We start from the raw sequence: 15010 nt of genomic DNA, 5'->3' as shown, positions 1-15010 counted from the left end.
TGCACACTTTTTTAAAACCATCCATCACATCTACCCATCCCGAGTATGTTTATATCTGTAATATATATGTATATGGTACTAGACAAACGTTTGGCTACACCTCCTCCTTTCTTTTTTTTCAAAGTGAGGGCACACAACCAGTATGGCTACCACAGAATATTGTAGTGACATTCCATCCCATCTGGTTTGCACATAGTCTGACTATTATTTTTTTATTTTCTTTCCAACAAGACAATAACCCCAAACATACCTCTAGGTTATTTAAGATATATTTATTAAATAAATTAATGGCTACATCAAATTCAATTCAATTCAATTCATTTTTATTTGTATAGCGCTTTTAACAATGAACATTGTCTCAAAGCAGCTTTACACAGATAATGTGGTGATTAAACGTAAATATGTTCTTTGTAAGTATGTTTGTCCCTGATGAGCAACTGTGGCAAGGAAAAACTCCCCGAGATGGCATAAGGAAGAAACCTTGAGAGGAACCAGACTCAAGAGGGAACCCATCCTCATCTGGGTTGCACCAAATGTCCATTTGAAGCAGATATACAATGCTGCGGGGTACAGTGATGAGGATCAGAAGCAAACTGCACTCCCGAGTAACTGCCGACACCAACTACAGTCCAATCCATCCTCAAAGCTCCCGTTCTACTCTGGAATTACATGGAACCCCCCAAGGTGTTGATGAGAGACCGTCCCAAGCTGCACGGAAGTGTGAAGCTTCACGGAGGGGAGAGGGGCAGGAACAGTGCTCACTGGAGCCTCAGGAGCATGTTTAACTCGACCGAGAGAGAGAGAGAGAGAGAGAGAGAGAGAGAGAGAGATAGAGAGAGAGAGAGAGAGAGAGAGAGAGAGAGAGGGTGATGGGAAGAGAAAGATATGGATTATTAAGTGTCCCTATTGGTGTATGAAAGTTAATGTCACTGTGCAGTTTGGACTCCGGCAAGACTCGCTATGGCAGCATAACTAAAAGGGAGAACCAGAAGGTAACACAGACATGAGGGATCTCTGGGATAAGAGACGACCCACCCCACCACCGTCAACAAACCCGAGTGAACGTGTGAATGTGAGGGGACGACAGCATACAAATATACCAGTTCACCAAACACTCTATATCCATGCTCCCTCCAGATCTGCTCCTTTACCCAAGAAAAATCTACTGATAAAAGGCTTGACTAAATAAATAAGTTTTCAACCTCGACTTGAACACTGAGACTGTGTCCGAGTCCCGAACACTGGTTGGAAGGCTGTTCCATAACTGTGGGGCTTTATAAGAGAAAGATCTGCCCCCTGCTGTAGTCTTCATTTTTTGAGGAACCAACAGATAGCCAGCACCTTTTGATCTAAGTAGGCGTGGAGGATCATACTGGTACAGAAGTTCACTCAGATACTGCGGTGCGAGCCCGTTAAGTGCTTTATACGTCAGTAGTAATATTTTATAATCAATGCGAGATTTGATTGGGAGCCAGTGTAGACTGATTAAAACAGGGGTGATGTGGTCTTATTTCCTAGATCTAGTGAGGACCCTTGCTGCTGCATTCTGAACTAACTGAAGCTTATTTATGCACTTACTCGCACACCCAGACAGTAAAGCGTTACAGTAGTCTAATCTAGAAGTAACAAAAGCATGAACTAGTTTTTCTGCATCCTGTAACGACATATTTCTATTTTTAGCAATATTTCTAAGGTGAAAGAAGGCAATCCTGGTAATATTATTCATGTGAGACTCAAAGGAAAGATTCGGTCAATAATCACACCAAGGTCTTTGACAGCCGTACACGCTGAAACAGAAACACCATCCAGAGATGCTACGTAATCGGAAAGTTTACTTCTAGCTGCATGTGGTCCTAGTAAAAGTACTTCCATCTTATCTGAGTTGAGCAGAAGAAAGTTATTAAGCATCCACTGTCTAATGTCCTTTACACACTTCTCAACATTGTTAAGCTGATCTCGCTCATCTGGCTTTGCTGAAATATACAGCTGTGTGTCATCAGCATAGCAATGGAAGCGAATCCTATGTTTATGAATGATTTCACCAAGAGGCAGCATATATAAAGAGAAAAGCAGTGGGCCTAAGACAGATCCTTAAGGAACACCAAACTTTACCTCAAAGAGTGTGGAGAACTCACCATTTACATTAAGAAACTGATAGCGATCAGTCAAATAAGACCTGAGCCAAGAGAGAGCCGTTCCCTTTATTCCAACAACGTTCTCAAGTCTAGCAAGCAGTATAGTGTGATCAATGGTGTCAAAAGCTGCACTAAGGTCGAGCAAAACAAGTAAGGAGACAAAACCCTGATCAGAGGCCAATAACAGGTCATTTACCACCTTAACTAGCGCCGTCTCTGTGCTATGATGAGGCCGAAATCCTGACTGATACATTTCAAAAATGTTATTAATAAGTAGGTGTGAGCATAACTGCTGTGCTACAACCTTTTCTAAAAATAGCCTGGCCTCCACAATCACCCAATCTAAATCCAATTTAGATGGTTTGCGATGAGTTGGATTAGAGAGTGAAGAAAAATCAGTCAACAACCTCTGAATACCTATTAGAAAGCCTCAAGATTGTTGGAAAACCATTTCAGGTGGCTAACTGACTGAGAGAAAGCTAATAGTGTACAAAGCAAAAGCTGGCTATTTTTAAGAATAGAAAATATAAAACATAGTCTGGGTTATTTAACCCGTACTAGAGCACCAGGATGCCCCCGTACTGAAGCACCCATTGTTGGCAGGTGTTAATATTTACAAATAGATTAAATGAAAAGGGGCATAAGTAATCATAGCAAACTACCGTATTTTCCGGACTATAAGCCGCTACTTTTTTCCCACGTTTTGAACCCCGCGGCTTAAACAACGAAGCGGCTAATTTATGGATTTTTCCTGGGTTTTTCCCGGTTTCACAAGCTTCAAGCCAAAAATTGAAATTGCCAAACAGGTTCAGGTGAACCAATGAAACTCTTTATATTAAATCAGATGCGCTCCCACTGAATCGGGCCGCACCACATCATAAATATGATGAGGTTCCTCTGATGTTTGACCTGCCGCTCACTCGGACTGTCTACAGGAAATGCGAATCATTCGTCACGCTGAAAACAACCGGGCATGAAAAAACGCACTTCACCTGTGTTCTGAGCTGCACGGCATCGGGAGAAAAGCTTGACCGATGGTGATTTTTAAACGCACAGGAAGGAAGACAGTGAACAATGACTTTCTTGGTAGGCTACTGTTTAGATACAAGCTGTGTAACAGCCACTGTCTTTTGTTAAAGCCTGTGTAAAGGTTATTAGTTTCAGTGTAGGAACCTGCAGCTTATAGACAGGTGCGGCTTATTTATGTTCAAAATAAAAATGTTTGTAAAATTCAGTGCGTGCGGCTTATATTTGGGTGCGCTTGATATTCCGGAAATTACGGTATGTATCATTCTAAAGATCTAAGCCTCAAAAATTTTTTTAAATGGCTTCGTCTTCAGTGTAAAGCTTATAAAAATGTATTTGCTGAATCTGCATAAGCAGTACACATCAACACAATGCGTAATAAAAGGCACTACATACCTGTTTTGTTTACATACCGCTTTTGTTTTATCATTTTCAGTAACTGTTAATCAGCCCTGCACTTACAGAACTTTTAGCCCATTTCTCACTACATAACTTTTTCTTCAATTTCTTCAACTCTGGGCTGTTGATAAGTTTCCTTACATGAGCTGCTTGATTTGGGGCTCTCTGTAACATTTCTAATAAATTAATGTCAGGACTTGGCCATTAAAAACATTAACTTTGTTTTTGGTAGAACAACTTGTGTGCTTGGGGGTCATTGTCTTGCTGCAAGACTTGTTTCAGTTCAGATTGAAGGACACCTGTCCTCCTCCCACTAATCACCTACACCTGTCCTCCATTTACCCGTCCCCTTTATAAGGTCCCTATGCGCTTTCACTTACCGTCCGATCTACCAGTTACGACCATAGATCACCCTGACTTCCTACTGCTCTTGTTCCCTGTGCTTCTATGCTCCTGTCTATGCTTCAAAGAAAGCACTCAGTTAAGTTTACCATTTGCTACAGTCTCATCTCAAGCACCTTTTTGTTTGCATGTTTAGACTAATAAAAGACAATCAGTTTTACTGAAGCCTGGTCTATCCGTGACAATATGGTGTTTTCTTTATGTTTTAGTTTAAAATTATTCCAAACTTTGCAAACTTTCTGTTTTGTTCTTTGGCCTGAATCTTCTCCTCGCCCCTCACTGTTTTCTCTCTGTTCCTCCATGTTTCATTCTGCAGCTTCTTCTATGTTTACCTATCCAGGGGTCTCATTTATAAACGTGGCGTACGCACAAAACGAGGCTGAAAATGTGTGTAGGCCACTTTCCACTCGAAAGGTTATGATTTATAAAAAAAAAAAAAAAAAAAAAAAACTTAATGGAAGAAAGTGCGCACCTGTAAACAAACCCGTAGCCCTGCATTGGCACAACGTAAAAACACAGAAGGCGAGAAGTGGAATTTGCGACACAAATGTCTCCTTTGCGTGGAAAGTGGCATACGCACGTTTCCAGCCCCTGTTTGTGCCACGTTTATATTTTGCAGTGTTTTCTGTGTTTACCTGTCCAGAGTGGTCTAGAGTTTAGTGGGGGGTGTGTCAGTAATAATGGTCCTTGGGGAAACGGTGCTCTGTGTCTAGTTAAATGGACTAAAAGAAGCAAATCATTCTCCTCAATGCTTTTTTGTATTCGAATTACATAAGTTACTTAAGGAATCGTTTCAGGACTACAACATTTTTTTAATTAGAAGATGTATGATAGTGAAATTTACTGAAATCGATAGCTACAGTAGATTGATCGTACTTGCTAATAACTGATTAATCAACCGACAGTTTTTTAAATGGATACGGGATAAAAAGTAAGAAACAAACAAAAAAACACAATGTAAAATAGTACTGAAGTTTATAAAATAAAATACTGATTTATTAAAATGTGCTAAATGAATATGAATACATTCATTAATAAAAAAATTATATAATGAATAATAATAATATAGCGCTCTCCACGCAGTCCCATGTGTAAAAACAAACACCACGTAGCATCAATGATTCGCCTTTAAGAGCCTCTCTTGTAATGACATCGGACCATTAGCCGGAAAAACTATCAGTATGCATTTTTTCCCAAACACTTATTTTATAATGAATGTTACCTTTGCTTGAGGCTAAGGTTGGAGAGTTGAAATTGGAGCTGGGAGGTGACAAAGACATAGTAAAGAGGTGGAAGCATGTATTGCTTGTAAATGTTTAATTATATTAGTAGTGTTTCCTCCTTTGTTCACTATTACACTACTGCATATATTGCAACTGACAAGGGTGTTACTTAGTTTTGTAATGTGAGCTCACTCTTTTGAACATTTCAACAACCTTAATGACTGCACCGCACATGCACATGGATATCACATGTACGACAAGCAAACGTTGGCCAAGTGATGACATCATTCAGGTACAAAAAGTCGGCAAGCACCAGCTTCTAAGTCGCCGTTAACTCTGAAGTATACAGAGATAAAATAATCCAAGTATCGATAACAGAACCATTTGTCATGAATGTATTGACCAAATTATGTGCCAGTCATAAAAAAGATCGTTCTCGGTACGCATCCCTATTCTTGACTACATGAATACCAACCCTCTTCCAGATGGTATGCTGGAAACATTATTAACACAGTATCTGGAAAAGCAAACTCCTGGTGCTCATTCCATAACTTTACAGGGAATTGACTTGAGAGGGGAAAAAGCCTGATAGACAATCAGAGACAACAGATGCAGCATGCATGTTCAGTTTGTGAGAAACACTTTTATGCTAAACTGGATAACCTGCTTGGAACTGCTGTATAGGAACAATGAGCTGAAACTCCTCACTGAATGGTTGAGATAAACTTGCTCTATCTGGATGTAAAGTTGAAGAAAACCCTAGAAGAATGAAGAATCATGGAAAGGTAAGTGTCTAATGATCATGGCAAGTCGTGGAGCTGCAAGTACCAGACACTGCTGCTGAAGCAACCATATGGAGATGAGATGCAAAACATTTTTCATCTTGTTCAGATTCTTCCTGTTCTGCCAATCAGCTCTGCCAGCTGCACAAGAGCATTCAGTGCCCAAAAGAAATACAATCAAATGTCCTAGCAGTCTCACTCCTCACGCCTTTCAGACCTGATCCTCACTTCAACAAAAGGCCCAGAGCCAAGAGCTTCAGCGGTATGATCCATCATCAGCTGTGGAGAGGTGGCTGAAGTCTAGTGGCAAAAGAGATACATTTTCTAATAAATGGAAGATTAAATTCATATGTAAACAAATGATAATTCAGACAGAAATTTTTATTTATTTTTTTTTCTCCAGTTGCATTTTTTTCATGCATTTCATGTGAAAATACTGGCAGGCAAAATAAAATGTTTTACTGGCCAATAGTGACTCGAGCTTCACTGTGTCTTAGAGGGTATCTTAATGTAGTGCTGGTGACTTTTTAGTACAGGTTCACATATACATGAACTTAAAAATAAATGAATCATATTTTGCTTATACAATGCATAGCTTCTGAAAAGATTATTCATGATACCCATATAATACACTGTATCATTGTCTCCAGCATTTCAGGAGAGCGTGGTTTTGTGGAGTCTCTATACCTCTAGTGGTTTATAGATTTGGGTTCAACTTGACATGATAAGAAAACACTTTGCTATGAGATCAGAAAGGTGACTCCATATCCTACTTTTGAAAATGATATATGATTGTAAAAAAAGGCCAACATAGTTTTAAGTTACCCCTTTCCAGCTTCATAGATCAATTCTACACCCGCCATGTTTTCAAGCACCACTTGATATTTTTTACCATTGCTATTCTAAATGACAAGAACTATCAGTATCTCTCCCACATTCCAAAACTCTCTTCCTTTCTACAGCTTCAGTTAACCACTGATCATAAACTGTATATAACATTCATATATCTATCTTAACCTCCACTCCATCTCTCCCTCCTCTGTAGCTTCCTGTACTATTTCATCTCTTCCTGACCCTGACTCATTTTCCTCTCTACCATTGGATTTTGCCACTAACTCTTTCCTCAACCATGGACCTCCTCTGCCCCTGACCACAAAACCCTAGAAGACTTCTTGTCCCACCCCCTGGCTGTCAGAAGTCTTACGCAGCAATCGGCAAGAATTCAGATCAGCAGAGAGGAAGCAGCAAAAATCACAACTTGACATACTGTAGACCTTGCATCTTACCGTGCACTCCTGACCAATTTTTTTTTTTGATCTGACTTCTGCTTCTGTCTATCTCTCACAGAACAACCTCCATTATCCAAACCAGTTTGGCTTCAAAGCGGCACATTCCACAGTCTTTGAGAAACTACATGCTGCTTGATCAGCCAAGCTGTCATCCGTACTCTTCCTCCTTGACCTTCCAGCAGCATTTGACACAGTCAACCACAAGACTCTCTTGTCTACCCTCAGGAGCTTCGGTATCTGTGAACAGCATGAAAATAGTATGCTTCCTACATGGAAGGTTGCTCATACCAGGTAAAATGGAGGGGGTCTTCATGTGCCCCATGCAGACTCTTCACTGGTGTCCCACAAGGCTTTTCTCCCTCTCTACCCACTCTATTGGTGAAGTCATATCCTAACATGGGTTTTTATTACCTCTGCTGTGCTGATGACACTCAATTCATCTTTTATTTTCATCTCTCAGATACCACAGCTTCCTCTCGGATCTCAGCATGCTTGACAAACATATTTTTATCGATGAGTGCCCATCAATTAAAACTCAACCCCAGCAAATCCAAACTGCTGGTCATCCCAGGTGATTCATCTCCAGGTCAAGATCTTCAAATAACTCATGACTCTCTGTTCTCCCCTTCAGCCATTGCTCCCAATTTTGGGGACAATTAACTGTCCTTCTCCTCGCATGTTGCTAATGTGGCTGGTTCTTGTTGATTTCCTCTCTACGACATCCAAAGGATTCACCATTTCTGTCCATACAGGCTGCCCAGGTGCTAGTTTAGTCTCTTGTCATTTCGAGACTGGATTACTGCAACTCTCTGCTGGTGGGTCTACCTCTGAATGCTATTCCTCCACTGCAAATTATCCAAAAACGCACAACTTGTGTACAATCTACCAAATTCTCCCACATCACCCCACGCTCCCTTCACTGGCTTCCAGTAGCGGCATGTATCAGATTCAAAAGACTGATGCTTGCCCGCACCATCTTACCTTAGAGACCTCATCACTCCTGCACCATGCTGTCTGAGATCCTCCAGCACTGCTCGACTGGTACCACCTTCTCTCAGGATGAGAGGTAAGTATACTTTAAGGCTCTTCTCTGTTCTGGCACCGAAGTGGTATGAACTTTCCCTAGATGTACGAACAGCAGAGTCCCTGGCTATCCTAAAGTGACGGTTGAAGATCTACCTCTTCCTGGAACACTTAGACTACCATAATTTCCGGACTATTAAGCGCACCCAGATATAAGCCGCACCCACTGAATTTGACAAAGATATTTATTTTGCACATAAATACGCCGCACCTGTCTATAAGCCGCAGGTGCCCACACTGAAACAAATTAACTTTACACAGGCTTTAACGAAAGACAGTGCCTGTTACATGGCTTGTATCTAAACAGTAGCCTACCAAGAAAGTCATTGTTGACTGTCTTCCTCCTTCCTTTCACAACAATTTCTCTCGAGAGTTTATCTTTTGGCATCGTCGTGTGTTTAAAAATCTCCATCGGTGAAGCTTTTCTCCCTATGCCGTGCAGCTCAGAATACAGGTGAAATGCGTTTTTTTCATGCCCGGTTGTTTTTAGTGTGACGAATGATTTGCATTTCCTGAGGAACCTCATCCATATTTATGATGTGGTGCGGCTCGATATAACGCATCCGATTTGATATAAAGATTTTAATTGGTTCACCTTAACCAGTTTGGCAATTTCATTGGTCTAATGTTATGGGGCTCAGGTTTTTGGCATGAAGGTTGTGAAACCGGGAATAACCCAGGAAAAATCCATAAATTAGCTGCTTGTTTAAGCCGCAAGGTTCAAAGAGTGGGAAAAAAAGTAGCGGCTTATAGTCTGAAAAATACTATAATATTTTCCAAGTTTGCTTGGTAAAAAAAAATTATATTAAATTGTTGGCTGATTCATCTTAAATTGTAATCTGGCATACCAGTGTAGATTTATTTATTGATAGAGACTCAAAACACTTTTGTACATCGCTCTGGACAAGGGGCGTCTGCTAAAAGCCACAAATGTAAACAGAACAGGGAACACAATATATATATATAATTTTTAATTTCTTTTTTAATGTAGAGAATAGTTTGGAAAGTAAAGTTTTATTGATACCAGGATAAAATTTTTGAAAGGCTGAAACTACACTATACATAATCGTGTACAGATCATTTGGAACAGTACATTTCAAGAACTATTTTAACTTCAGAATGGTGTGGTACTTTTATATTCTAGCAAATAATCTGATTTTAAATCAACTTAAACAAGACAATGTCAGACAATGACACAAAAGGAAGAAATATGAAGAAGCAACTATAACATAAGAATGCAAATAAGGAAAATATGTCTTGAACAAATTTCTTTTTTTCTTGCCACTATATTTCTATCTAAATATAGTATACATCTGGTTTGCATAAATCAGCAGATCTAAATCATCTTAAGAGACTTTGGGAATCACCTAATAAAATTAGACAGGTGTAAAGATGGAAAACATTTGCAATTAATAACATCCAAATTTAATTGTGGCATTTAAAACCAGGGCTACACTTTAGAATGCCATGGAAAATTTCAATCACTCTGTGGTCAGGAAAAAAGTATTTGCATTATTTTAACTTTACTCTGAGAAGATGTTTTGTACAATGGAAATCCTGAAACAACTGAAACAATGGTTTAGTATGTATAACACATACTAGATTTAGTTTCTGATGTTTTAACATTTTGCAGATAGCTAATGAGACTGACACTAGTGTGTGTATGAGACTCTGAGACTATATATGTGTAATGGACAATGCAGGCCTGTCAATTCAGTCTTTATATTTTTGATTTGTCATTTCAGACTTCAATGTGAAATGTCCTGAGTAGTTAAGCCGACGTGTGGGGCATTTCCAGCCATGGAAGAGATGAACTGTAAACCCTACCAGCCTCTGTCCAGAGCACAGAGAAAGATGGAAATGTCATACAGCAGCTCATCAGATGAGAGTGATGGTGGCTGCAATGAACCCAAATCTTCCACATCCCATGAGACCTTACCCGACTATGGTCAAGATGTCAACTACCACAGCCACAAAAAAAGACAGACGACTTTCAATATTAAGAGACAAGGTAAAAGATCTCCCTTTTCATTTCTGTTTCCAATTTTGGAACAAGCATAGTATACTGGAACTAGATTTTTAAAGTGACAGTGGTGAAGTGGATTGCGCCAGGATGCAAATTAGTAGACATCTGTTCCCTGCAATACCTTACTGTCCCTTCCAGGAAGCATTTCAACCTCACAAATAGCATTCTTGGGATAGGCATCAGATCTTAACCTGAATAGGATGAAGCTGTTATTAAAATAAATAAAAGTAAGTGAGTGCAAAAAAAATAAAAAATTATATGTGCTAGGAGTTTGCTTACATAGCTTTTGTCCGAAACAGTGGAGATTTCACTGGAGATCTTGTTTCATATTGTCAATGGAAATTTGATAGACAGTTGTTTGACCAGTACTTGTTTAGAATTTTTGTTTTGCTACCCAATTATTGTTCATTAAACTGTATCTTCTATATTTACTGTCACTTATTATAGTATTAGAATGGCAAGACTACCGTAATTTCTGGACTATTAAGCGCACCCATATATAAGCCGCACCCACTGAAGTTTACAAAGATTTTTTTTTTGAACATAAATAAGCTGCACCTGTCTATAAGCCGCAGGTGTCTACACTGAATCTAATGAACTTTACACAGGCTTTAACGAAAGACAGTGTCTGTTACACGGTGTAACGGGTAAAATATGTTGTGGCTCCTTTAAGAGCAGAGCGGTATTTTGGGAATACCCATGCCGCTATTACTGCATGTGTGCAAGACCGAGGAATATGACCTTATTATTTTCTGATGCTTATTTTTAAGTTTCTTTGACTAACCCGTAACGCTGTTGCCAAGAAAAATAAAAAAGCACGAGTTCTGGAAACCTGTCTGTGCTTATATGATTTCTGTTGCAACTGGAGTTAGCGAGCTTTCTCATGACCCAGACTCAACGGCTTGTATCTAAACAGTAGCCTACCAAGAAAGTAATTGTTCACTGTCTTCCTACTTTCTTTCACAACTATTTCTCTCTAGTTTATCTTTTGGCATCGTCGTGCGTTTAAAAATCATCACTATCGTTTCCGTTCGGAAATTTCATTGGTCTAATGTTATGTCGCTCAGTTTTTTGGCATGAAGATTGTGAAACCCAGGAAAAATCCATAAATTAGCCGCTTCGTTGTTTAAGCCGCGGGGTTCAAAACATGGAAAAAAAGTAGCAGCTTATAGTCCGGAAAATACGGTAATTTATTATACTTGCAAATGTATCGGGTAATGCCACAGACCCATGTTTCGCATTAGACAGTTCACTTTCTTGTTTCCTATCACAAGACTCTTTGCACCTGCCTTGCAATTATGGTTAATTAGTACTTTATATTGTCATGCACCACACCCATTGTCTTATTTATGTCTTTCCATGTAATGTCTTTGCTCACACTCAACTTATCCTGGTTATAAAAAACATTTTATATATATATATATATATATATATATATATATATATATATATATATATATATATATATATATATATATATATCTTTTCTTCTTCTTCTTCTTCTTTCGGCTGCTCCCATTAGGGGTCGCCACAGCGGATCATCCGTCTCCATACCACCCTGTCCTCTACATCTGCCTCTTTCACACCAACTACCTGCATGTCTTCCCTCACCACATCCATAAACCTCCTCCTTGGCCTTCCTCTTTTCCTCCTACCTGGTGGCTCCATCCTCAGCATTCTTCTACCAATATAATTCATGTCCCTCCTTTGCACATGTCCAAACCATCTCAATCTCGCCTCCCTCACCTTGTCACCAAAACATCCTACATGCGCTGTCCCTCTAATAAACTCATTTCTAATCTTGTCCATCCTCGTCACTCCCAACGAAAACCTTAACATCTTCAGCTCTGCCACCTCCAGCTCCATCTCCTGTCTTTTACTCAATGCCACTGTCTCTAATCCATACAACATCGCAGGTCTCACCACAGTCCTATAAACTTTCCCTTTCATTCTTGCAGATACCCTACTATCACAAATCACTCCTGTCATTCTTCTCCACCCACTCCAACCTGCCTGCACTCTTTTCTTTACTTCTCTAACACACTCTCCATTACTTTGCACTGTTGACCCCCAGGTACCTGAACTCCTCCACCTTTTTCAGCTCTTCTCCCTGCAACCGCACCCCTCCACTGCCCTCCCTCTCATTCACACACATGTACTCTGTCTTACTCCTACTGACTCTCATTGCCCTTCTCTCCAACGCATATCTCCACCTCTCCAGGCTCTTCTCAACCTGCTCCCTACTCTCACCACAAATGACAATATCATCCGCAAACATCATAGACCAGGGAGACTCCTGTCTGACCTCGTCCGTCAACCTGTCCATCACCACTGCAAACAGGAAAGGGCTCAGGGCCGATCCTTGATGCAGTCCAACCTTCACCCTGAACCAGTCTGTCGTACCTACTGCACACTTCACTGCCGTCACACTGTCCTCATACATGTCCTGCACCACCCTCACATACTTCTCTGACACACCTGACTTCCTCATACAATACCACAACTCCTCTCTTGGCACTCTGTCGTACGCTTTCTCTAAATCCACAAATACACAATGCAATTCCTTCTGTCCTTCTCTATACTTCTCCATCAACATCCTCAAAGCAAATAAGGCATCTGTGGTGCTCTTCCTTGGCATGAAACCATACTGTTGCTCACAGATTGTCACCTCTTCTCTCAGCCTGGCTTCCACTACTCTTTCCCATAACTTCATGGTGTGACTGATCAACTTAATTCCCCTGTAGTTACTGCAAGACTGCACATTTTTATGCTTAAAGATCGGTACCAGCACACTTCTTCTCCATTCCTCAGGCATCTTCTCACCTTCCAAAATCCTGTTAAACAACCTGGTCAAAAACTCCACTGCCATCTCTCCTAAACATCTCCACGCTTCTACGACTTTCCACTCTTCATCCTCTTAATCGCTGCTCTCACTTCCTCCTTACTAATCCTATCTACATCCTGCTTCACCAACTCCACATCGTCCAACCTTCTCTCTCTCTGATTTTCCTCATTCATCAGCTGCTCAAAATACTCCCTCTACCTTCTCAACACACTCTCCTCACTAGTCAAGACATTTCCCTCTCCATCCTTTACTGCTCTAACTTGCAGTACATCCTTCCCAGCTCGGTCCCTCTGCCTGGCCAATCGGTATAAATCCTTTTCTCCTTCCTTAGTGTCCAACCTCTCATACAGCTCCTCATATGCCTTTTCCTTGGCTTTCGCCACATCCCTCTTTACCTGCTGCCGCATCTCCTTGTACTCCTGCCTACTTTGCTCATCACTCTGTCTATCCCACTTCTGTTTTGCCAATCTCTTTCTCATTATGCTTTTTTGCACTTCCTCATTCCACCACCACGTCTCCTTGTCTTGCTTTTTATTTCCAGATGTCACACCAAGTACTTTTCTAGCTGCCTCCCTCATCACTCCTGCAGTAGTTGCCCAATCATCCAACACCTCTTCAACACCACTGAGCCTCTGTCTGACCTCTTCCCTGAACCTCACACTACACTCTTCCTCCTTAAGTTTCCACCATCTTATTCTTCTTTCAGTCCTCACTCTCCTCCTCTTCTTCTTCGCCTCCAAAACCATCCTACAGACCACCATCCGATGCTGTCTAGCTACACTGTCCCCTGCCAACACCTTACAGTCTCCAATCTCCTTCAGGTTGCATCTCCTGCATAGCACATAGTCCACCTGTGTGCACCTTCCTCCACTCTTATACGTGACAATATGATCCTCCTTCTTCTTAAAATAAGTGTTCACCACTGCCATTTCCATCCTTTTAGCAAAATCTACCACCATTTGCCCTTCCACATTCCTCTCCTTAAAACCATACCTACCCATCACCTCCTCATCACCTCTGTTCCCTTCACCTACATGCCCATTAAAGTCTGCCCCAATCACCAATCGTTCTTTCCTAGGTACACCATCTACCACTTTATCTAACTTACTCCAGAATCTTTTCTTCTCCTCCATCTCACAGCCCACTTGTGGAACATAGGCACTGATGACATATATCATCATTCCTTCAACTTCCACCTTCATGATCATCACCCTATCAGAAACTCTCTTCACCTCCTCTACACTCTTACTGTACTCTTCCTTCAGAATCACCCCTACACCATTTCTTTTTCCATCCACACCATGATAAAACAGTTTAAACCCACCTCCAATGTTCCTGGCCTTACTTCCTTTCCACTTGGTCTCCTGAACACACAACATATCTACCTTTCTCCTCTCCATCATCACAGCTACCTCTCTCCCTTTACCCGTCATAGTACCAACATTTAAAGTACCAACCCGACCTCCACTCTCCTACACTGCTCCTTTCCCTGCCGTCTCCATAGACGTCTTCCTCCTCTCCTCCTCCTCCTTCGGCCAACAGTAGCCCAATTTCCACCGGTACCCTGTCGGCTAACGATACCTGTGGCGGTCGTTGTTAACCCGGGCCTCGACCGATCCGGTATGAAATTCTCATTTGTGATCCGCATATTTGATTTGGCACATGTTTTAGGCTGGATGCCCTTCCTAACGCAACCCTCCCCATTTACCCGGGCTTGGGACCGGCACTAAGAGTGCACTGGTTTGTGCATCCATAATGGCTGGGTTATATATATATATATATATATATATATATATATAT

The 15010-nt window shown here is 40.9% G+C and overlaps 1 protein-coding gene across 5 annotated transcripts in view; it reads left to right on the top strand.

Annotated features, from left to right (window-relative positions):
* Positions 1-15010, top strand: part of LOC310736587 (teneurin-1-like) — a 257458-nt gene that overhangs the window by 18026 nt on the left and 224422 nt on the right. For all 5 annotated transcript variants that reach the window (XM_083560159.1, XM_083560158.1, XM_083560157.1 and 2 more), the window contains exon 2: positions 10085-10350. In XM_083560159.1, coding sequence (XP_083416285.1) covers positions 10140-10350 — 211 coding nt within the window. In that variant the 5' untranslated portion in view covers positions 10085-10139. The remainder of the gene's footprint in view (positions 1-10084; positions 10351-15010) is intronic.

This window comes from Silurus aristotelis (assembly GCF_946808225.1).
Source record: "Silurus aristotelis genome assembly, chromosome: 14".
NCBI lineage: Eukaryota > Metazoa > Chordata > Actinopteri > Siluriformes > Siluridae > Silurus > Silurus aristotelis.
Note: the sequence above shows the minus strand (reverse complement) of the source record. Positions and strands in the feature narration are given on the sequence as shown.